The sequence below is a fragment of the Haliotis rubra genome, unplaced genomic scaffold (genome assembly GCF_003918875.1).
Source record: "Haliotis rubra isolate DU_JTF1 unplaced genomic scaffold, ASM391887v1 Scf448, whole genome shotgun sequence".
NCBI lineage: Eukaryota > Metazoa > Mollusca > Gastropoda > Lepetellida > Haliotidae > Haliotis > Haliotis rubra.
Genome location: NW_025767133.1, coordinates 116,046 through 142,140, shown reverse-complemented (window position 1 = coordinate 142,140; position 26,095 = coordinate 116,046). Strand labels below are relative to the sequence as shown.

The window sequence follows — 26,095 nt, the reverse complement described above, 5'->3', positions numbered from 1 at the left end:
TTGTCTCTGCTTGTGCCGTGTTTATACACAGGTCCTCCATCTAAAAGTCCTTTTATTAAATATAGTTTCATATTGCGAAAAACAGCTTCTGTCACAATATTGTACACGTCCTTTTCCGACATGTGAAGTTGATATCGATATTTTGTACAGCAATATAGAATTGCGGTGAAGTGAAACATATTGATTTTCTCCAAACACGAAACTTTTCCTTTATATGTGCAGGTATTAAAGCATGGTTAGAATACACACTTAGGTATAAAACATATCAATTCAATAAATACAAGTGGCAGAAAGATTCGCGATTCGGAAGAGCGGGGCCGTCTTATTAGTCCTATGGGCCGTTTTATGTTAAGTTCGTTGCATTAAAATGAACAGCTTTTGCTGCAGCAGATCAGTCGATGGGGCATTCTATACTGCTGGGGATGGTGGGGTGGCCTAGTGGTTAAAGCGTTCGCTCGGCACACCGAAGACGTGTGTTCGATTCCCCACATCGGTTCACTGTTTGAATCCCATTTCCGTGATATTGCTGGAATGTTGATACAAGCGGCTTAAAACTCACCCACTCACTCGCCATGCAGCTGGATTTCATTGGTTTAAGTGTGTATTCTTGTATAATCTGCAAAAGGTTTGGTATTCGCGCTATGGTTACCGAACGGATTGCTATTGTCAGTGACAGTGATGGTGGTCAGACTGTATATGGAACCTAGTTCGCTGTGCCATGTTAAGTGTGTTGGTCATGGCAAAACCTGATCGTGGGTTTGAATCCCAGAGGGGTAGTGTGTGAAGCCTCTTTTTGGTGTCCCGACGTGATACTGCTGGAATATTGCTACAAGCGCGTAAAACCATATTCCTCAATCAAATCCCAGATTTACCCTAAATAGGTTTCTAAATTTGTCAACACCATGCAACATCGTACATTTGGTGTCCCCTTCCGTGATGTTAGTGGAATATTGCTACAAGCGGCGTAACACCATATTCACTCGCTCAAATCCCATATTCGCCCTAATTAGGTTTCTAAATTTGTCAACCAGTAAAGACCCGGGTTAGAATTGGTCTTCAGCTACCCATGCTTGTCGTAAGAGGCGACTAACGGGATCGGGTGGTCAGGCTCGCTGACTTGGTTGACACATGTCATCGGTTCCCAATTGCGCAGATCGATGCTCATGCTGTTGATCACTGGATTTTCTGGTCCAGACTCGATTATTTACAGACCGCCGCCATATAGCTGTAATATTGCTGAGTGCGGCGTAAAACTCACTCACTCTAAATTTGTCAGCACCATGCACAATATGCAACATCGAACATTATATAGCATGTCATGTCTGAAGGAGGAAAGGTCCAGTTATTCTGATGAACCTCAGATGCACGGGCATGACCGGCGCACAATACACTGGTAGACAGGTTCAATATATATTATGCATGGCGGACAACAGAACGCGACGTTTAACCTCATTTTACCTCACGTAACCACCCTCGTCTTGGATCAGGTCCATGTATGTCAAGTTCAGATCTCACAGACTGTGTCAATCTGATTTGGTCAAGTGCTGCTCTGGAATTGGCTTGACTTGATTAACAGTTTGGACTTCGAGAGGAACTCTATTTTGGTGTCTCATGGACGCGATCTATATACAGCGCCGTCACACTGGGGATTGCTGAGTCCGACGTTAAACATCAAACTAAGAATCAAACAAACGGAAAATAGGGATAAGCTACAAACAGTCATTTATGGACTAAATACTTTCGATCGACACGATTTAGAAAGTTCCTCGTCACTTTTACTTCTGCCTTCGAGTAATTCTTCCCCAAACCTTCAAGCCAAGAGAGAAAAAGGCTTGAGATGCCGGGTCCAAGGGCACCAGGGCTTCCAAAAGCCCCCTTTAAGTCAACTGAAGCCTTTCTCAGAAAAGTAACTGAAAACGATGTATTCAGACCTATTTGTATGATTTTTAACGAATTTATATTTTTCATATGAACCCAGTTTTGGGGTGAGATTTATCATTTTGGTCACGAGAGCGTGACATGAATGAGTGAGTGACGAGCGAACGCTTTAACCACTAGGCTACCCCAACGCCTCTCGTGACATGAGTTATATAAGCGTGAGTCTCAAGCCAAATGCGTGAGAGTTGGCAGGCACGTCCCGCGTTTCAAGGACGACGTCTTTATAAAGTCTGGATCAGCTGCGCACTCTTAGTATGAACACTGGGGTTTTCTCTATGGGTTTCATGAAGCAATTGAGTATTCCAGTTGACTCCCGACCCGCGTGCTATCTGCCTGGGAACGCCGGACCAAAGCTCAGTGGTAATCCTCTTTGCTGTATTCAGCGATGGCAAGCAGCCCTTGGGGACGCAGTAATGGAATGGAGGTGTCATGTCGGATGTAGATAGTGCCACGAGTCACAGATCAGTCACACGGTCGTGCAGGAGAACGTTCTGAATGCGGATGTAACCTTAACGCGTAATCTAGCCTACTGTTGCTAGGCACGATCAGAAGGAGGCTGTTGGAGGGAGGATCGGGTACATCATCGCATTGCAATTGCTGATGCATCTGTTATTATGTCTTCTAAAGCTCTATTTAATGGTGGTGTCTACTGCATTTACCTGGACACGTTTCTAGTGACCTGGGTCTCCTTTCACGAAGCAACCTTTACTAAGGTTAACCTTAACTCCCATTCTTTAACATTGCCCTAAGGTTAATTTAGTGAAGGTAACCTTAGTGCAATGTTAAAGAATGGGAGTTAAGATTGACCTTAGTAAAGGTTGCTTCGTGAAAGGAGCCCCTGATACAATATACGGACTTCAATCTGTGGCTGAAACGCTTGCTTTAGTATTACATTTTGTTACGCTCAGGCACTGATGGTTGGCCCTGGGTAATGTCTGGTTAGATACATCCCCAGCAGTCTGTCTCACCGTCCCTGACCCATGCTTATATAACTTTCAAATTTAACATCCCTCCCTGTAATGGAAATCACCAAATGAAGCTGGGCACTGGGGCAGCCTAGTGGTTAAAGCGTTCGCTCGTCACGCCGAAGACCCGAGTTCGATTTCCCACATGGGTACAATATGTGAAGCCCATTTCTTGTGTCTCCCGCCGTGATATTGCTGGAATATTGCTAAAAGCGACATGAAACCAAACTCACTCACTCACTACGTGAAGCAAGTCTAGATCCTTCTCGGGTTCTGAATCTATCATCTCACGAGAGCTTCTTTTCAATTTATATGTAGTTGATTGTTTTTTAAACGGTTGTTGTTTCAAACGATTTTCAGAGTAAGTGGTAATAAAAGTGGAAGTCTAAGCCTTGTCGTAAACGCCGGATAAATGGCTTGTTTGTGTGTTACTGTTTAACGCCGCACTCAGAAATAGTCCAGCTATGTATGTAAATAACCGAGTCTGGACCAGACAATCCAGTGATCAACAGCATGTGCATCGGTCTAGACAATAACGGTGGCTTATTGGATCGGGGGTAAGACTCAGTGACTGTATTACTTGTCATCACACTCAGCGGCGTGAATCTTAACATGAAACACTGGATTGCATGGTTAAGACTAGAATACTTACCGACTGCCGTCATGTAGGTATGTATCTAATGTGGAGTGAATCAGAATACAAACCAACAATGGTTGACAGACAGGAATTGAGTGATAGTGAGAGGGAGTTTAGTACTACGCCGCTTTGGGCAATATTCCAGCAATATCATGGCGGGGGACACCAGAAATGGGCTTCACACATTGTACCAACTTGGGGAATCGAACCTGCGCCTTCGGCGTGACGAGCAAACGCTTTAACCACTAGGCTACCCCACCGCCCCTTTGTCTGAAAGGATTGGTGAGTGAGTGAGTTTAGTTTACGCCGCACTCAGCAATATTCCAGCTATATGGCGGCGGTCTGTAGATAATCCAGTCTGGACCAGACAATCTAGTGATCAACAGCATGAGCATCGATCTGCGCAATTGGGAACCGCTGAAAGGATGGCGTGAGTCAGATCACCAATGTTGTACTTAGCAAACTTATTTCTGAAGATATGTTATACTCCTCTATTACCTGTTACACAGTTATGCTTCTTTTGTAAACTTACGCCAGTCACGTATTTGTTTGATATTGCGAATAAACGGCTTTCGTGACTTCCAGATCTATTAAACTGAAACGTTGTTATAGATAGTTAAGTATCGTGTGTCTGTCTATATGGCTACAGAGAACGTCTCAGAATTGATTTGGTTTTTTCCTCTGTTTCAAATAAATAACATAATACAGACTGCTAGTGGCGTGCAGGCACCGTATGGCGTGTTGGACTTCAATCCAACCATCTCTAGGTCGTTCACAGGGGGGCCTCATTTATACATGTCAATGTCCGTATACGTCCTTTTTATAGGAGGTTTGCATCTTGGGATCAGAGTTTATCGTGCAAATGCAAATGCATGACAAATGCAAGTAATCCGTGAATGAAAGTAACAAGAGCCCTGTTCTGCTCATATAACACCCGTGAAGATCCTGGTTAGAATTGGCCTTCCAGGGACGGATACATCTATTTGAGGAAGGGGGACGGGGTTGGGGTACACAGTTCGTATTCACGTCACTTATTAAGCTTTCAGAACAAAGGTGTGGGGCGCCCCCCACCAACACAGGCACAATACACACACACACACACACACACACACACACACACAAACCCCTCTGGATCCGCAACTGCGTAGATCGATGTTCGTGCTGTTGATCACTGGATTATCTGGTCAGACTCCATTACTTACAGGCCGCCGCCATATAGCTGGAATATGGGTGAGTGCGGCATTAAACAACCTGATACTATTGGACACTATAAGCTTGTGTTTATGAATCACTTTCAATAGTGATGGATTGATGTTTTCGCGAAAAGGTGAGCGTATCCTGTCCCACCTTTGTCACTGTCACAAACACATCTAAAGACAAGTCAACTAGTCGGAAAGGAGTCGGTAACACATGGTACAAGTCAACTTTGGGCAAGTCGCACAACGCTCTTTGAAAGCCTCGCAGGAAAATCCCATCTTCGACTGTAAGCCATAAGCTGTGAAATGTTGACAAAGAGGTTAGAGATACTGGGAAACTTCTCCAAAAGAAGATGGAAGCCATCGTTCTTACATTTGTATCATACCGCCTTAAGGGTGAAGAGGGTCACGTTTTATGAGTAGACAACATCTATATTGCTTTAGATTCGACTTTTCGGTGTAAATCCTAACACCATCAAACTAATCTTCAGCAACCCAGCTAGGCGACTAACGGGATTGGGTGGTCAGGCTCGCTGACTTGGTTGACACATGGCATCATTCACAGATGATGTCACTAGGTTTGTCAGCACCAAACCCCTGATCTTGGGTTTCACCAAAATGGTAAACATGTCAGACCGGCATCAAATCGCGCTTTCCCCGACGTTGACCTGAAACACCGTGATATGACCGCTCATAAGGGCGTTAAACTCAACTGATTCCAAATGCATGAACGTCCAGCGTATTTCAATGCAAAACGCAAACAATTTTGAAATGTTACGGGAATAAAACACAATATACAAAAGTATTTTCAATTCATTTCTTCCTCGACGCTAGTTATCTTGTAGTTTAGCTCTGACGATTACGAATAATAATCGTAATAAAAAGGCCTGTGTGGTATTTCCTGTTATGTTACACGCGTAAATGCTGGAAATGAAAATGATGGATATGGATGTAAATATCAAATTTTGTGGCTTTAAGTATATGTTTGGCGCTTTCAGAGTAATCATATTGCATGTCTGGCAGCAGGCACCACAAAAGTCCGTTGTTTCTTTAGAATGTTTAATCTAATTTCTCTGACGTTTTACCAAAAATCAATAGTTGGCTGGACATGTTTGATATCCTGACACATTTGTTCCTTCTCCATCTCACAAAATAACAAAACGTATCTGGCAGAAATTGTTACAAAACGCCAAATATATAAATTAAATTGCAAAAATATGTAGAAGAAAACACAAAGTATAAAATGTCAAAGTAAAAAGTCATAAAAACGTATGATTGATAGTAATTGTTTTATAAAAAGAAATTGATAGAAAAGAATGCAAAGACATATATAGAAGTTACAAAACGTATATAAAATAACCTAAAAGTATGAAAAGAAGTAATGTATAAAGTAACAAAAATACGTATGGTTAATAGCAAATGTTGTTTTTTAATTTAAAAAATAGCAAAAATGTATATGCAATAACGAAAACTGGAATAATTGTCACCCCAAAACGTATACAAATAGACAGAACGTACAAACGTGGCAAGAACGTAGATTTGTTTTCTATCCGTCTCCATTTATTTGGGTTTCTGGTACATTCAATTACTGGCACGGCAGCTCACATGACTGCAAGTAGTGATAACCCATGTGGCTACACTACAAGTTCTGATGTTCGCATTACTTTCTTACAATGATACCCGTGAAGATCCGGGTTATAATTGATCTTCAGTAACCCAGCTAGGCGACTAACGGGATCGGGTGGTCAGGCTCGCTGACTTGGTTGACACATGGCATCATTCACAGATGATGTCACTAGGTTTGTCAGCACCAAACCCCTGATCTTGGGTTTCACCAAAATGGTAAACATGTCAGACCGGCATCAAATCGCGCTTTCCCCGACGTTGACCTGAAACACCGTGATATGACCGCTCATAAGGGCGTTAAACTCAACTGATTCCAAATGCATGAACGTCCAGCGTATTTCAATGCAAAACGCAAACAATTTTGAAATGTTACGGGAATAAAACACAATATACAAAAGTATTTTCAATTCATTTCTTCCTCGACGCTATTTATCTTGTAGTTTAGCTCTGACGATTACGAATAATAATCGTAATAAAAAGGCCTGTGTGGTATTCATGTTATGTTACACGCGTAAATGCTGGAAATGAAAATGATGGATATGGATGTAAATATCAAATTTTTGTGGCTTTAAGTATATGTTTGGCGCTTTCGGAGTAAACATATTGCATGTCTGGCAGCAGGCACCACAAAAGTCCGTTGTTTCTTTAGAATGTTTAATCTAATTTCTCTGACGTTTTACCAAAAAATCAATAGTTGGCTGGACATGTTTGATATCCTGACACATTTGTTCCTTCTCCATCTCACAAAAATAACAAAAACGTATCTGGCAGAAATTGTTACAAAACGCCAAATATATAAATTAAATTGCAAAAATATGTAGAAGAAAACACAAAGTATAAAATGTCAAAGTAAAAAGTCATAAAAACGTATGATTGATAGTAATTGTTTTATAAAATAAATTGATAGAAAAGAATGCAAAGACATATATAAAAGTTACAAAACGTATATAAAATAACCTAAAGTATGAAAAGAAGTAATTATAAAGTAACAAAAAATACGTATGGTTAATAGCAAATGTTGTTTTTTAATTTAAAAAATAGCAAAAATGTATATGCAATAACGAAAACTGGAATAATTGTCACCCCAAAACGTATACAAATAGACAGAACGTACAAACGTGGCAAGAACGTAGATTTTTTTTCTATCCGTCTCCATTTATTTGGGTTTCTGGTACATTCAATTACTGGCACGGCAGCTCACATGACTGCAAGTAGTGATAACCCATGGAGATACAGGTTATAATTGATCTTCAGTAACCCATGCTTGTCGTTAGAGGCGACTAACGGGATCGGGTGGTCAGGCTCGCTGACTTGGTTGACACATGTCATCGCATCTCAATTGCGTAGATCGAAGCTCATGATGTTGATCACTGGATTGTCTTGTCCAGATTCGATTATTTACAGACTGTCGCCATATAGCTGTAATATTGCTGAGTGGGGCGTAAAACAACGAACCAACCCAAAGGGGTAAACGTCTGAACCTGAGGGTTTCCCCGCATAAATCTGATACACCGGGGAAAACTACAAATATGGTCCAAGGCGGCATTACATAACACTCACTCACACACTACAAAAGTGTTTAACCGTAAAATGGAGACACCGTCAACAAACACTGATAATATCGATGTCTACACAATGAACAAAGTGGCTGCATCGACTTCGCTTTATGTCCTCGTAGAGAAGTCGCGAGCTGGGCAGTAGACGCGGCAGAAACAGCGATCGGTGAAGAGGACTTATACCATGGTAAAGAATACTGAAACTTTGGCCTGAGGGAATGTCTGACGTTGGTCTCTGTAGCAGAGCAGTCACGTGCATCATTCAATTTAACCTTCCTCATAGAAGATGATCGCGGGAATTGTTTGCTCGAGACTACGTCTTCGGCTGCAGCATGGCCCCGGCTACACATTCGGTCGACTCAGATTACAGAAAAACGACTTCAGCATCATGTTAATACAAATTGACGGCTCACGGGAGCCTATGAAAGAAGTTTTAAACTTCTAAATGAAATACAGTTCCGCTGATATACGAACTATTCATCGATGACAATGGGAATTGAAACCAACATCGCGTTTTTCTCCTCATTACGAGGGGTTCAACGCATTGGAATTGGAATTGTCTGATTTTCTTCAGATGTTTTATCCCCGTACACAAATAATACACACTTTACGCTCAAATAATGCAATTATTGCCCCGTTCACATCGATTTCACACTGAGTTAAAACCAGCTATCCGTGTTTCTTCGCCAAGCTTACGAAAGACGCCGGTTGCCCAAATTTCAACTTTATACATCAGACTCAAAGAAAAGATATTTTTAGACTTTATTGGATTTTATCCGACGAGGCAAAATGCCCCAGAAAGACCTTCTTATCCCTGGAGGAAGTCCGGAGATCGTCGAATGGTCCAACACAATGCATGTTGACAGATCGTCTTTCTCTGTCCTCGATGGTGACGTCTTCGTGCCAGAGACTGCTCACTGACAAACCAAATAGACCATTCTCTTCTTACTGCTGGGGAAAATTACATCACTTATTCAATTATTTAGATTGATGGGCTGATTTGTTGGGTCCCCTTGACTTATCTGCTTCTCTCCGTGTGGACAATGCCACCCAATTAGACAGTTCCATTGCTAGCCAAGCACGGCGCCATTACATTTCTACACAGACGTTGTTCCTGCTAAATACTTGTTGGAACCAGACGAGGATAATCCGATGCTGTGGAAGCCTGTGTTTATGGCAGGTTTCCAGATTTTACTATTGATCCAAATGCGTAACCTGGTCGTATTTTATCCTCATCGTTTAAATGTGTAAAAAGGTCTGATCAGAAACATCTTTCATACATAATAGGCACAACTTTCTTGGTTTCGTGCGGTCTCAGAAAAAAAGTTGAGTGATTCTTTGATTCGTTCATCGCATGATGGACTTTTCTGATGTGTAAGACTGCGGCAAAGTTACACAGGCCATCGGCGTGATCTGAAATAACTTACAAACATTTCTTTGAGCTGGAACAAGTCTTTAAACTTTAGACTACTCAACGGTGACATCGCTGAAATGAACTATGGTCCGTTTCACAAAACGATGGTAGCGTTACGACGGTCTGGGGCGGTGGGTTAGTCTAGAGGTTAAAGTGTCTGCTCGTCTAGCTGAAGACCCGGATTCGATTCCCCGCATGGGTACAATGTGCAAAGCCCATTTCTGGTGTCCCCCGCCTTGATATGGCTGGAATATTGCTAAAAGCGGCGTAAAACCATGCTCACTCACTTACCAGCCCGATCCCGCTAGTCACCTCTTACGATAAGCATGGGTTGCTGAAGATCAATACTAACCTGGATCTTAAGGGGTATATTGGATTAAACTTTACTCAACCTATTTGTAAGGACGTCCTTTCCATGATGGTGTTTCTAACAGATCATTGGTTGGTTACTTGTCCCTAAGTCGCCTATTAGGGTTTTTCTGTTCCAGGATCAATGTCGTGAAAACGCACTTGAATTATGGAAATGACGCAAATACTTACGTCATAAGACCACGTCACTCACTCACGTAATTCACCAATATAGATCACCCCGAATGAAACTCGAAAATGCATTAAGTTGATCGCTTATCGTAAAATTAGTGTTGGTAATATAGTTAAAGGCAGAGAATAAATTGAACTTAATGCGTAAGCCAGGAATTATATTGAGTTCCACCAGTCAGACCCCTGTGTATATGTCTGTAGAGGTACAGATAAGCTGCGTATCTGCGTAAATGACACAAATATTTATGTGAAAACCCCTTGTCTTATCAAGTCTGTTGCGTACAAGTACGCTTGAATTTTTGTAAATACTCAATATATTTGATCTTACATGCGTACACACAAAAATGTCAAATATTTGCTTGCGTACCGGTGCATAGATAAAATAACTGACTGAGGTATATTGAGAGGTTCTATTTCAACACATGAACTAGGCAACTTGCACTCTTTCTTATAGTTTCTCATATTACAGATCCAATATAAATAACATTTAAACTTCATTATATTTTTACAATTAATGGAAAATGCCAAAATATCCAATTGAGTTTGAGTGAGGTGGGTACAATTTATTTGGTTACTCAAAGGAAAGTTAGGATACCCAATTGAGATGAACACAAGCGAGTACATAACTCAATGACCCAAAAAGTTATCTGTAGCTCTGCTGTCTATAAGAAACAGTTACTGTATTAGCCTTAGACATAGGGTTGCAGTTGATATTCAGGGATCTGGATTTTTTGCGAAAAATATGTTTCCAAAAAGACACATCTGCATATATTCTTCGCTGGTCATATATGTCCTGAAAAAAGATGTGAAAAATCTTCTTCAGACCTTTTCATATCCAAAAGAATGAATATTTTGAAGCTTTGCCCGAAAATATATCCTGTCGGTTAGAAAACCCCAAGCAACCTACCACCCCCAGAACGTTAAATGGAATAGTCCCTAATGACGTAGACCTGAGACTTCCGGTGACGTTAAAGATAGAAACATCATATTGCTGTCTATGACAGACGAGCATGCCATTACAATCACACGTGTTGGGTCAAATAATATTGAGACAATTGATAAAACCAGATGCAGAGTCTAATAAACATGGAGATTGACCAAAGTTCAAAGCGCAGGGACAGCAGAATCAATTGTGTCAATTCTCCGCTTCCTTTCAACATTAATAGCGGGTATGCTTAGCGATGGACCGGAAATTGAAATATGCAAATGTTTGGCTACCCGTCTTCGTTGTCCTTGATATGCAAATATGCCCAAAGAGAATTAAAATGAGAATGTGAAGCAATTTGCTTCTTTTATCACTATGTCTATGACTTTGGCATATCTCGGGGTTTGCTTTGGTCCTAAAGTTTAAAATACGCTGAACCAACACGCCTTCTTGAATGAAAATGATGCGACAACAAAAGAACCGTTTACAGCAATTAGTGCTCAGGAATATACGATTACATGTAAATATAGTGGTTCAGGCAGAAATTGTTATCGACTTGGTTTAACACTAACTAATCGATGTACAGTCCACCGGTCATAAGAATAATTGTCGTCTCGCGTAATGTAATTTGACAACATTTGCTAATATTAAGTAACAAACTGAGCGTCATTAAGATAATGCCTGCAGTCGATTTTCTTCGCCATGGCGCCACAAGAAAACGCTCCAGGGCAGAAATGTTTCCTAACTACATCTCATGTTTACTTGGTTCAAACAGGGCTGGTATATGTCCGCCATTCAGCCCGGATCGAGCATAAATCGTGAAGTGGTAGTGATTAGAAATTTCTGCTTGTGTGAGTAGGCTCCATGAACGTTGTTTGCGACTTTGACGTTATGGAGTGGTCATTCTACGGAATCATTAGGCGAGAACGCACCGTCTGTACTTTTAGTAATTTGCCCCCATATACTGGTGTAATTATAGGCATCGTTATACTGATTTACTTAGGCAACGAGAGCTGACACGAGTCTGTACGTGTCAGTACAAATTAGCCTTGTCGCAAGGCTTCTGCTATCAGAGTCTGGTTGTTCATCGAGTCTGGGCATTTTCGTCTTGTTCCAAGAATAACGCGCTCTTGTCATTGCAAATGAATTAGTAATCTTTTCGAAAAAAAACTACGTCAGCTAACTTTTGAAACACGTCAGATGTATGTATACTACTCAAACTGACTTAAGGACATCCCGATTTTTGTCCCGCGCCGCAACGCAGAACGGGGGACTATGTGTTCAGCAGAGTCCGCACGTCCGTACGTACGTTCCGATTCTTGTTAACGCGATATCTCATGACTGGTTGTATCCAATGTCTTCAAATTTGGTGACAGCCTACATTTGGGGATTACGCAGACAGCAGTTGATTTGGGGGACCTTGAGCTTATTTTCAAGGTCACCACGACACTATGACCACTTTTCAAACTCCTGTTAAGGCGATATCTCATGCACTGTTGTACCCATTCTCTTCAAATTTGGTGACAGCCTACATTGGGGGATTACGCAGACACCAGTCGATTTGGGTGCCCTTGACCTAATCTTCAAGGTCAATACGCCACGTTGACTTCTTTTCAAACGTATGTAAACGCGATATATCATAAAACGTTTCACCCAATGTTTTCAAGTATGTCGACAGCCTACATTGGGTGATTATGCAGACACCAGTCATTTCAGGAATCTTGTATGTGGCCAAAAGATAAAAACTAGTAACTATGTAAATATTTCAAAACAAACGATTACGTGCGTTTTGTATATTCTACCGTGACTTAAACAAATAATGGATATCTGAGTTGTCAGTTCTAAATAAGTTCACGCTTATGGGCATAGCAAAAGCTATTACCACATCTGTCTTACTTTCAGTTAACAATAAGGGCAGTGGTGTACCCCACCTTGATATTGCTGGAATATTGCTAAGAGTGGCATAAAACCATATTCACTCACTCAGTTAACATTATTATTTTTCCAAATATAAAGCGGTTGCCACTTACAGCCAGTTGTTACTTACATATACTATCTCGGAGACCTTCTGAGTGTCACTTTGGTATATATTCTGATACAATTTATACCCATAGACAAGAACAAACTAGGACTAAAATACTTGTAATCCTTCGGGCTTTTTCATTGGTTCCCTGCCCCTTGGCACAAAACATTGATCGATGGGGGAGAGTTTCCTTGCATGTTGAGGGGTCAAGTGACGAGGATTGTATTGAGTCGACACGACGTTTGAAGAAACCTTATATCGGAAGTTTATGGCATGCGATAGTATTACCCGAGTGTGTCTCAAGAACATTTATGTGAAATTGTTGTTTCTCGTTTCATGAAGAAATGCGATCTTATTTCGTTTTAGAAAGTCAAGTGCCTGTGAGCCAGTTTTACTTTGTACGTCATTGCATTTGAGTCTGATGCATATGTAACGGTAACTTTTAATTACGTTCCGTTTTCGGTGACATTTTCCTCGGTTATCAAATTCATCCACATCATTGTCATTGTCTTTGTTATCCATCATCTGACTTCGGATATCAACCTCTCTGTATCCCCTTTCCGGATTGAGGTTCATTTTTCAGGCATCGGAAATCAGTAGTTATCATTATACTGGGTATATTTGAAATATATACCGAATCCTCATCGCAGCTGTGTGTTCGAATTAGCATTGGAACCTTCCAAGGGAGGTAACTTGATATGTTTCTTGATTAGAATATTAAATTAGTAAATGTCAGAAGTCGGAAAACGAAACGTTATTGAATCGTAACACGTAGGCTGATTATGTTTTTCATTCATGATTGCGTTCTGATATAGATTCTCGTGAATAATTTCCTCCCTTACCATATATCAATATAACATTTATGTTATGTTGTTGTTTTTTCGGTCTTAAAATGGATATTTTGAAAAGTTTGTTGTTCAAAACTGTCGAATGTACATTAAATGAAATGCATGAGATCAAAAAGCCGTGTATTAAGTGTTCTCTTTTAGTTGTCACCACTCGTAACGTACGTTGTACAGGAATCCAAGTGGTTCTGATGTTACCAGGATCCCCCTGCCATGGGTTCGGAACCAAAATTCAACCTTTTGGATCTGTTACCGTACCATCTTTTGGGGGGTTTACGTAAAGAAAATACATAATAAATACGTTTGTGTTGCGTTCGACAAAAGACATCAGTTGCGGGCTGGACATGATGGTTGTTATAGCTAAAGGGTTTTCAGAAAAAAATCGTTTGTCTGCTCCTTCACGAGATACATATGGATGTCTTCATGTGACCTGAAAAGATATTCTGCCCGTAACAAACGTTACTCCATGAGCAAAAACGCCTCAAGCAAACTTCGAACCAAATCAGCATTTGCGCTATTAACTAAAAGGTCTTTTGCAAAATTCGAACAGTGGCTGTGCTTGCACAATCAACGACATGGTCTCAAGCAATCTACGAAAAAAGTCTGTATTTGCACCATTAACTAAAGATTTCTGAGAATGTTATGAAAATAGTCAGTACCTTCAAGCACACAACTATACCAATACAAGCAAGCATGGAAACTGCAAGCTTAGTCTGTATTTGTAAACACATCAACAAAATCATTGCAAGCAAGCTACAAGCTTAGTCTGTATTTACACATAAAAAAACCCATTGCAAGCAAACTGCAAGCTTCGTCTGTATTTACACATCAACGAAACCATTGCAAGCAAACTACAAGCTTAGTCTGTATTTACACATCAACAAAACCATTGCAAGCAAACTACAAGCTTAGTCTGTATTTACACATCAACAAAACCATTGCAAGCAAACTACAAGCTTAGTCTGTATTTACACATCAACAAAACCATTGCAAGCAAGCTACACGCTTTGTCTGTATTTACACATCAACAAAATCATTGCAAGCAAGCTACAACAAGCAGTCTGTATTTACACAAACAAAACCATTGCAAGCAAACTACAAGCTTAGTCTGTATTTACACATCAACAAAACAATTGCAAGCAAACTACAAGCTTCGTCTGTATTTACACATCAACAAAACAATTGCAAGCAAACTGCAAGCTTAGTCTGTATTTACACATCAACTAAACAAAAGCAAACTACAGTCTGTATTTACACATCAACAAAACAATAGCAAGCAAACTACAAGCTTAGTCTGTATTTACACATCAACAAAACCATTGCTAAGCAAACTACAAGCTTCGTCTGTATTTACACATCAACAAAACCATTGCAAGCAAACTACAAGCTTCGTCTGTATTTACACATCAACAAAACCATTGCAAGCAAACTACAAATTCAGTCAACAAGTCACTGTAATCAAACCACGAACGTTTCGAATCTATCCGGACATAATACCCTTTGATTTGATTCTTAATTGTAAGTTTATTGAGGTCTGGCAGACCTGAGTTTCCAAGTCGTTGCCTCAGGACAAGCTGATTTTTGTTCGCTGATTACTTTCGTGAAGACTTAATCAATATTCTAGAGGACAATATTGTCACTTGGAATAATTTGTGTTCCCTCTGCCGTCTGTCAAGGGTTTAAACGCGAATGACGGTTGATGAAGAACCTCGTTTTGAGTGTCGGTTCTGCCAGTTGAATCCAGACTGAGGCAGTGCAATGTGAAATTGAATGCCCCGAGAAACGTAACGGCATGGAAATCAGGTTGGGTGAAATCATTTTGGTCACGATTCGCAAGAGCTAGCGGGGTAGACTGCTCGTTATGTGTCCCTCTAATTGATTTGATTTGGTTTAGGAGATGGCGTCGGCTAACGCTGCTGCCGTTACTGGGACTGGTTCATGAATCAACTTCATTGTTTTACGACGGGGTTCGACTCAGCGCGATCAAGATCTACGACCTCTCAAGGTCACGGAGTCTTCTTAAAGACGTTCTCTCTGACCGCATACCTAAATTACGCAAAACATGTTTCGAGCTTCGGATAACGACAATTGTATTCGCTATTCCGGAAAGAAAAGGGTGTGTGCGAGAGGTTGGATTAAGGTGACTGTAGAAAAATATAAGGGTCCGAATTTAAGAGAAGAGCAACACTGGATGTTGGCCAAGTGATTAAATCGTTGGCCCTTGACACATGTGAGATATTTCCGCAGAAATTGGTGCAGTTTTATGTTAAGGGAAAACAGCTGTAAAATGCCTTTGAATGGACCACTGAAAATCAGTGATGACACCAGGTGTTCGCGACAAGGGTAAGCATGCCCTGGCCTACAGGTAGCACCCACCATTCACACGATTTGCATAAACTATGTACATATACTGACGTACATAAGAAAGTATACACCTAGTGTTTTGGGACTATTCCCATTAAAACCGTAAATATTTTGCTTGCAATGTTGTAATTGGGTACAATATCTGTGGTGTTTTGGAAACACTTGCACAATGTTTGCGACAAGACAGAATCAAAACACTTTTTAAATATTAATGCTGTTTTCAAGAAAATATTTTACCAAATAATCGGGTGTGTACTTTCTTTTGAACGTCAGTTTATTTACAGTTTGACGCCACGCAACAGTACTCATATCATGCAACGGTATATTGTAAACAAGGGTCATATTATTGACACAAGTACAGTGAAATTTGGGGGCGTCCCCATCGGATACAACATCATTGTCAATACGTATTTCAACGTCAACGTCAACATCAACGCAAGCGTCTCGATTACCCGATTACCAGATTCAGTTCTTCATTACATCATTACAGTTTTATGAGTGATATAATCAAAACAGTACCATGGAATCTCCGTTTAGGAGACATTTCCTATAATTAAATAATGGTTTTATCAAATGTCAGATGTATGCTTGTCATATGATACTCCTGGGACCTTGCTGTTTCAGTAAGGCACATACAGTTAGTGTGTAACAGGGTTAAATACGTAAACACGATAAACTTTGCTCAGCTACAGGGGCGTTTCCATTTGATTAGATGTGGCAATTATATTAATGTCCATTGCATTACGTTAGGTTCAGACTGTGAGAATAAATTGTGAGTACAGTTTACATTCCAACTCTTTTTCATGATCCGGGTTAGAAGTGATCTTCAGTGAGCCCTTGGCTAGTGGTTAGGTAGCGTTGTGGTTAACGCGTTCGCTCGTCTCACCGAAGATCCGGGTTGATTCCCCACAATGTGTGAAGTCCATATCTGGTGGTATTGCTGGAATATTGCTAGAAACGGCGTAAAACACTCACTCACTCACTCACTCACTCACTCACTCACTCACTCACTCACTCACTCACTCACTCACTCACTCACTCACTCACTCACTCACTCACTCACTCACTCACTCACTCACTCACTCACTCACTCACTCACTCGGGTATGAGGCTGAAAACTTGGAAAACATAACCGGGGCCATTTCTTTCTGGTACGCAACTTTTCCCAGCGAGAGCTTTAACCACTAGGCTTCCCATATATCCCCTCTTTAAGGTAAAGTGACACAGGTACCCAGCCATATAAGGCGCCGCAATTCAAAGAACAGAGTCTCCTCCCATTGGCAGGCCAGAAAACCATGATCGTGCCCCGAATGTATGTCTTGTTAGTGCTCCGTACTCACAACAGTGGGTTTCACAACAGTGTTAACCGTTTGAGGCCTGGCCCCGATTTCTCAAAACAAACTTAAGTTTTTACTCAAATTTCAAACTGAGTTTGACAATTTGAAACAGCTGAATTTTGAACTCAGCTGCATTTTTTTAATTAAAAAGCCCAAACAACTTAAGTATTCTATTCACCAAACTCAACTTGTCTACTATGTTTGAGTTTAATTTCGATTTCAGTTCATTCTGGGAAATGCGTTTTCTCAAATTTGAGTAAAAATTCGAACTTAAGTCAAATCTCAGACTTAAGTTTGTTTCGAGAAATCGGGGCCTGGTCATTTCGGCCTTATGCTGAGATGACGTGATCTTGTCTTTAAAGCGTACGCTCGTCACGCCCAACACCCGGGTTCGACTCCCTACATGGGTACATTATGGGGAAGCCCGTTTCTGGTGTCCCTCGCCGTGAAATTGCTGGAGTATTACTAAAAACGGCGTAAGACCAAACTAACATGCCATGGCATAGCCTTAATACTTTACAAAGCGGTATGCAACCCATCTCCTGCTGGCCATCTGCCACTCTCGTCTTTACACCCTGCTTTTGTCACGTGATTCTGTCGTAATTACTGATATTTTCCACACGACCACCTCAGACTCAGATGTGGCGGATGTGTTCCGGGCAATGTTGAAAATAGAATTCTTCACCTAACATTATTCGGTTTTAAATATGGCTATTGAAAATGGCAATGGCCTTAGAGGCTACAATTTCCACTTCTTTTTTATAGCTATAACAATCTTTTCCGGGTCTATAATAAGAAGCATTATAAAGCAAAATGGCCATCCATTTGTGACTAAAATACTATGTTCCGATGTCATTTTGACTAATATCTAGTCTCTGAAATGAACATATCTTAGAGAAAATTGGTTCATGAATTATAATCACAAAATATAGTGAAAAGGAACTAAGAGGTTTTCTTCATTGTGGAAATCGTGACTTGCCCATGTTCAAGTCTTGCAAGGGCTTTCTTGGATATGTTTGAGTCAGGGTCTGTATTTTGCAAAGTTATGTATCTTTTATATTTTTTTGAATTCTTAAATTGATTTAGTTCTTAAAGAATTCAAAATTTGATTAATATCTTATCAAAGATGAGATTACTATGAAATATGATGAATAGTTGTAGTATAAATTTACGTTTATTAAAAAAATGTTGAGCAAATCATTTGACGTAACATCAGCGATGACAAAGTGAGTGAGTGAGTTTAGTTTTACGCAGCCTTTAGCAATATTCCAGCAATATCACGGCGGGGGACACCGGAAATGGACTTCGCACGTTGTACCCATGTGGGGAATCGAACCAGGGTCTTCGGCGTGACGAGCGAACGCTTTTAAAACTAGGCTGTCCCACCGCCCCCGATAACAAGGGATCATAATAATTAGTTTAAGAGAAATCTCAGATGATGCACGTCTGACTTTAAATGTATCGATAATCGATTCTTAAATAGGGTTCATTGGTCTACGAACATGTTTATAACATATGCTTCAATTTCAGATACCAAATTGGCAATATTTCGCTATAAGTTAACATGATCCCAAACACGGATCCTGTATTTCAATCATATATGGGGAAATAACATGAATCACGTTTTCATGTCTTCATGAAACATGACGTTGTTTGATATAAGATCAAAATTACTGGGACTTGAAGAAACAAATCAAAACAATGTATTCCTATTTCGAGTGAAATATCGACTTGGTCCAGTCTATTCCTGCTTTCAAGTATATTTACGAGGCTGTTGCGATATGCGAGATTTGTCGAGGCCTGTATTTACACGGTTCTAGACGCGTATCACCGCCTGGCTTGTTTATCAACGTCATACTTCATCCAAGACTCGCAACAAGCACGATATTCTGATCTAATTGATCTACGGTTACGTTAACCGAATGAAAATTCTCCTTTTTGATATTCACGCCAATATTGTGAAAATGTTTAGATAGAATAATAACCTTACTGAAGTTGCTAGGCGATCACCCTTCATCGTTGGAACGTATTCTGATGGCGGGTTCGCGGATTGGCAGATCCATTGATCTTCCCCGCAGTATTTGTACTTAGAATCGGCAAATATCTGTAAATATTCATCCCTCTATAATATCCGTGATCAATACTGTCGCCATTAACGTAGGCCTGGTGCCAGGCACAGGTTAAATGCTGGTGTCCCCGCTAAATGGCCATGAGTGAATTACGGCCTCCATTGTAATGGCTTACTGGTGTGCGAAATAACCTCTGTGAATTCCCTACAGCATCTCACAGCAAAGCACTGCCGTAGAGTATGAGAAAGCCAACTTAATCGTTCTATATTTTCCCTCGACGTGTTTTTCAAATCAATATTGCTTTCCCCGTTACGGTGTGAACAACTTTGGTTTTGTCGCTGGGACGGAACTGTCAGGTTTTTAATCAAACAACGTGTGTTTTTTCAAAGCTTAACTAAATCAACATAAGTGCCCAATGGAAAAGTTTACGTATAATCAATGGCGACCGTGAAAGGAAGCGGTTGTTTGTAATAACCGTTGTAGAAAACGGTGCTTTTGATGGTCTTGTGATTTCTTGTGTAACCGCCATGATTGATATGTGGTTCAGGGGATAATTACCAGTGTAGGAAAAGGGAATATTCATTCTTACTTTGAACATTTGTCATTTTGCGTATTACCGACATTGACCGGTATGTTATAACGTCTTAACGTCACATCCGGGTACTTCGACTCGCCATCGAGAGACCTTGTTTTTGCCAGAACAAACTTGGTATGCCCGGAAGCGATTTTCTGTTGAATGCTTTGAGTCATATTTATTTTAACCTGAAATACATCTCCATAGAGGGGCAGCAATAATAATTGTAGATCTGTAATTGAGTTGGTAAGATGAACGACTCTTTCATTTATGTCTATTTGCTTGATTTAGGAGAAAACCCCGAAAAGATTAATAGTAATTCAGTGGTTTAAGGCTCGGGGTCGACTCCTCCCCATTTGTGTCTCGACGTGGTATTGCTGAAATATTGGTTTGACAGATGACAGATCGTTTTTCATTTTCTGCAGTTTTGTTAGAAATATTACACCCGAATGTGTTGTGATGACTAATATCTCGTTAACCACATTACCCACATATGTGAAATTTTGGATATGACTTTGCTAAAGGTTTCTTCAAAATAAAATTGAAGCTTTTCAAACATTGGACATCGAGAATACAGTTAGTCTACGTGCATTTTGATCGACCTACGTACCTACAATAGTTATGCTGTTCACGTTCAGAGTTAAAATATGACAGTTCGATCTCTCATTTATTGACTAAAGTGTAAAAACCGTAAAAAGTTTAGGTCATCTGAAAAGAACATTTAGATCTGTCACCCCCCAACCCCAAACCGACACCGGAAACAGTGTGGCTCCCTAAATCTTCCAAAACATGCCAGGCGATCACGAACCAGGACATTCTCAAAATATCTACGGTCGAAATGTATATAAATATACCCCTTACGCGAACGCAAATGAAAGCATTTATGCCAAACCATTCTTTATGGTTCTAAATTTACACGAAAGAGTAGTCATGAATATCGGCAACAACATTTTCAATAAGTGAGTTCGTTTCAGCAGGTGATCGTATCTAAGAATATAGTTCAACCAGGGGACTGCAATGCTAGCTTGTACACCAAACACGCTTTATCTATCAGACAGTTGGACTGCGTGCAATGTCGAGCATAGAACCCGTCTCTCTGCGATTGATTCCCAGTGTCAAAACACGTAAGCTGGATAAAAATATCCTATTATTGATGTCGCAATGCCAGAATAAATCTTTCGAGATTTAATTTCTCCGAGTCGGTCCTATTTCATGAATTTAATCATAACCAGCAAGGTGGGACCCCTTTGGTATCAGGAGCCATTGGCAGTCTGGATTCCTTGTGGGTTATTGATTATCCCATAAATCTTGCTCTAGTTTTTATGTCCCTTCTCTTCATTTTGCAAACACTAGAGTCGAAAAAGTTTGTCCATTTGCGACAAAAACTGTCCCTCTATTGACTGATTCCATATCTGGACTAGGGGTTACTCCTCTGCGAATTGCCGAACAGCGTTCGTTAATTGATTTAGCTTCTTCTGGTTTAGACTTAATGTGGTTTTAATTTCTCGGTACAAAATGAAAGCTGTATGATGTAATAGATGGCTGTTTTCTTCCAGGTCCGCGCTTCTGGGGGAATCTCAACCCTGATTGGTCCTTATGCGCAACCGGAAAGTACCAATCACCGATCGATATTCAACCACGTGCCCTACTCTTCGATCCTAGTCTTCGTCGGCTCACTATAGAGATACCAATAACGGTTCGTAATAATTGATTTCCTACTTAAGTTTTTTTACACTATTTAAACACTCGGTAGCAGCCAAGGATATCCTCTGACTTCATGTTTTTTAGTCTTATAAACTTCTTAAGTCAGATTATTATAGCCATTAGAGAGACTTCGACTGCTGAAGTAGTGCAACCTGGGGCTTATAACTGTTAAATATGTACTTAAATGTGTTCCTTTATCAAAGTTTTGTTGCTGTTTTTTGTTTGACGAAATCTTGAGCGTAATTTTTGTAGGTAAATAGAAACGACAAAATCCGTTACACATCTATAAGATAAAGGAATCTGTGCTAAAAGCAGAGTCGATTGTAAAGTTTGACTATATCATGAGTATGTGTTTATTTGACGCCGCACTCAGCAGTATTACAGCTGCACGGCGCGGTTTGTAAACAATCGAGCCTGAACCAGACAATCAAGTGATACGATGACGGAACATGTGTTTATGAATCACTATCAAAAAGTAAAACTACTGTTTTTGAAGATTCATTATTGACCTCTAGAACCACTGAAATACCGCCTCAATGTACATTTGCCCTGAGAGTGGAAGGCTGGTAGTTTGCTTCCCAACGTCATTGATGTAAAGATGGTACTTGATGTTACCCTGCATTCGCTCGACGTTAAGAGGATCAATCAACGAATGGTCTGCTCGCAGTCAGTATAAAGTGCCTGAGTGGGGTATTCGTTGTAAACTACTTCAGGGCATCTTAGCTGGCTCTCACTTAAAAACATATATCTGAACCAGTACAAGCAGCCCAAGGCACACACGCACGAACGCACGCACGAACGCACGCACGCACACTCATGCACACCTGTGTGCATGTATGTAGCTATGTAAGTACAGGAACGCGACCTTAAACCCATGTTCGCCTTTTTAATAACATAACGCTTTGCAGTCACCTATCGTTTACTCTTTAATAAACCATGAACTTTACCTTGAGGACCATTATCTTTTCAGTTATGCTCATGAAATCAATATACCGCTTTGACTTTCATCATACAAGTTCAGCGTTGCACTAACCAAGAGATAACTCCACAAACGAATGCTAATGTTCCTAAGCAAACTGCCAGAATCATTACTGATTCATCAGCTTTGAGTTTGACTTTTTATGTTTGCGTAGGTTGTAGTCACATCGAGATGTGTGTACGTACGGTATTAAAATAGCGGTATGGTAGTTAAGGCCCATCTCAATCATAACCAATCCTTTGATCAATGATTTTACAACAATTGCTTTATGGCAGTAGCTACTTTGGCGAAGGAAATACAGGTTTCCCTTTGGTGGTTGGTTTCATGTTAAGGTCTTCTGTGCAAGGAATCCTGCTCCACGTCATTTTACAACGCAGCTGGGTTCCGAGGTAGCTGTTGTCATTGGCAATAAATAGATCAGAGATTTAATGACCCTGCCATTCTTCTACCTGGGCGGCCGGGCTGGATGGCACCAACGGTTTCTATGACCACCAGCCAATGAGATTCTGCTGCGATGTTAAGTAATCCTTAAGTCACTAACTGAACTTGGGGTAGTTACTCTGTTCGTTGATACGCCCCATAACTGTTCAACTTAATGATAAATCGATGCCTGTTAATGCACATTGTGTTATGTAAGATGCACAATTAAATCGTGTTTGGTCTATTGTGAACAGTGCATGCGGAAGCCGCAATGTCATTCGGGGACAATCGGAGTGCACCAGTCATCTTACGGAAACATGCCTCGGTGATGAATGCTGTAATCACTGTAATCATTTTGGTATTTGTAACCGTGGACACAAGTACGCTTGTGTTCTACACTAAACGCCAAAAGAAACGTTACCCTCCTTCCTTCATGACGGAGGTACCTATCTTCAGCTGGCGTTGTGATGCGTGGACGTCCACTTCTTGGTCTGTCTACGGTTATCCCAGTCTCTCTGAAGCCCTGAATAAGTCTTATAACCGTGATACGGTGGCATCCGTGGGCGTTGGCAACAGCATTGTATGTCGACCCCATCTGCACCATCCCAATGGCTCTTTCTCTCCCTTCAGCTGTGAATCGGCTCATATTTCGCGTACTTATGTATCAGATCATGTCTTCTAGGCTCTCTTTATACCCTATAGAATCAATCTGCATGTGAAATGGATGCAAATACTGTTAGAATATTGTTGCGTTTTGGTGATTGATATTGCTATGTGTAAAATGGAAATGGAAAAATGTTACTTTGCAAGCAAAAATGTTAACAAAGATAATTGTAGATGTTCCAAAACATTTTTTCACAATATCAAAGACACGTTTTACTTGTTTTCACTAATGCAAATCAGCAGAAAATGTTTTAAAAGACTGAAATCATAGCAATGAATTTTACGCACTCTTTCTTGTAAACTAAAACCTTCTAAAATATCTTTGATAGTTTTCAGTAATTCATAAAGGTAGGAGGGTAACGTTTCTTTAGGCGTCTAGTGTATATATATGCCAACGTATATTGATATATCAGGTTATTTCCCTGAGCTCACAAAGAAGCTAATCACGCGAAAGTGATGCGGTTTTTACGATGTCTGGATCTGTGAATAACAAGATAGTGGCTAATGTGTTGACGTATTTGGATAAGGAAGTCACGATGGTGTAAACAATTACATCCAATCTGTCCTTTAGTTAAATATGAAAGGGTGACAGTATTATATAATGAGTACGCTTTCCTTCAAGAGTTTTTATATTTCTTTTAAAAGAAACTAACAGGTCGAATTTCTGCAGATGATGCCTTCATCCGATAGAAATCCGAAACTTTGTCTACTGGTATATATTTTATAATTCTAGATTCAGGACTACTTTACTTTTGTAAAGTGTTGGTTTTTATATGATCAAGGACATATCTTGAAAATATCAACGGATGATATCCAGAAACGTATCTGTACTGGCGCTTAGTCGGAGAATACGTACAGTTCATCATATTGCCAGCAGTTGTCGATGTCGTACAGATGCTGAAACTGACTCAGAGGTAATCGTCGCTGGTCACGTGTTGCTTTCGGATGAATTCAGATTCTCTTTGCTCTTCCTTTATGTACGGATTCGAGTTTGGCGACGTCGAAATGAACGTCAAACCATTGAAAACCTGAGACCTCATTACACATTTTGTTTTGAATTGGTTATGGTGTGGGTAACATCACTGTGACTGAGCGAGCCCCACTCCACAATGTGCAAAGAGTGAGTGAGTGAGTGAGCGAGTTTAACGCTGCGTAATCGCGTATATACTCAAGGAAATAAATAAAGGAACACGTAGTAAACTATCATGAGAGCCAAAAAAAAACTTGGCCTTCGAAATCAGAGGTTTTATATCACATTGCCACTTTTAGCAATATTCCAGCAATATCATGGCGGGTACACCAGAAATGGGCTTCACACAGTGTACCCATGTGGGGAATTGAATCCAGGTTTCGGTGTGACGTGCTAACCATTGGGCTACCCTACCGTCCCTATTGTGCAAGGAAGGGTCACTGGACAATACTATCGGGACAACAGACAAACACCCTTTGTAGTCCCCTTTGCAAGGCGACGGTTTGTGGTCGATATATTGTTTTACTCACAGGACATGAATTGTCAAAGCTCACCCCCAGCAGCACAATGTCCATAGAGTGACATTGCTAACACTCAGTGCACACCTTTCCCCATTAGCCACCCATGGATCATAACAGGGAGAAGTGCGCGTCAACTCTTTTGACCGCCGGCCACATTGGCTGAACTTCGACAAGTGCTGCAAGGGGAGTGGGAGACTCCCTTAATTCGCAATATGGAGACTTACACGTTGAAAGTGTGATTGAGTTTAGTTTTACGCCGTTTTAGCAATATCCCAGCAACATCACGGCGGGGACACCAGAAATTGGCTTCAAACATTGCACCCATGTGGGGAATCAAACCTGGGTCTTCGGCGTGACGAGCGAACGCTTTAACCACTAGGCTACCCCACCGCCCCTATACGTTGAATGCCTCGTGGAGAGAATGATTTTGACACATCGTGGCGGTAGCACGCACTACTGATCCAAAACGTCCTCTGTAAATTTTCCATCTTGCCAAGTCCTTCAGGGTCCTTGACAGTCATAACATCTGTCGTCATGTTTTGCTTCTGGTTGTAATATGTTCCAAATTCGTTCATTTTTTATCTGACAACTATTACAAGGAACTTAAAATATATATTTTTTACAATTTTGGAAATTTTGAGTTATTTTCGAGTATCCTCTGCTTTAAAGAGTGACTGAATAGGGTTTTAAGCTGCTTTTAGCAATATTCCAGCGATATCACGGCGGGGTAGACCACAAATGGGCACCCACTAGTGTGAATGAGTTTGGTTCCGCTGCTTTGGACGGTATTACAGTATTATTAGCTCTTAGTGGAAGGAAGTCCCAAGTC

General features: G+C 40.6%; 1 protein-coding gene across 1 annotated transcript in view; it reads left to right on the top strand.

The window, feature by feature from the left end:
• LOC124289734 (putative carbonic anhydrase-like protein 1) overlaps positions 1–26,095 on the top strand; it is a 129,636-nt gene that overhangs the window by 59,892 nt on the left and 43,649 nt on the right. The window contains exon 3 of the mRNA XM_046726379.1: positions 21,566–21,705. Coding sequence (XP_046582335.1) covers positions 21,566–21,705 — 140 coding nt within the window. The remainder of the gene's footprint in view (positions 1–21,565; positions 21,706–26,095) is intronic.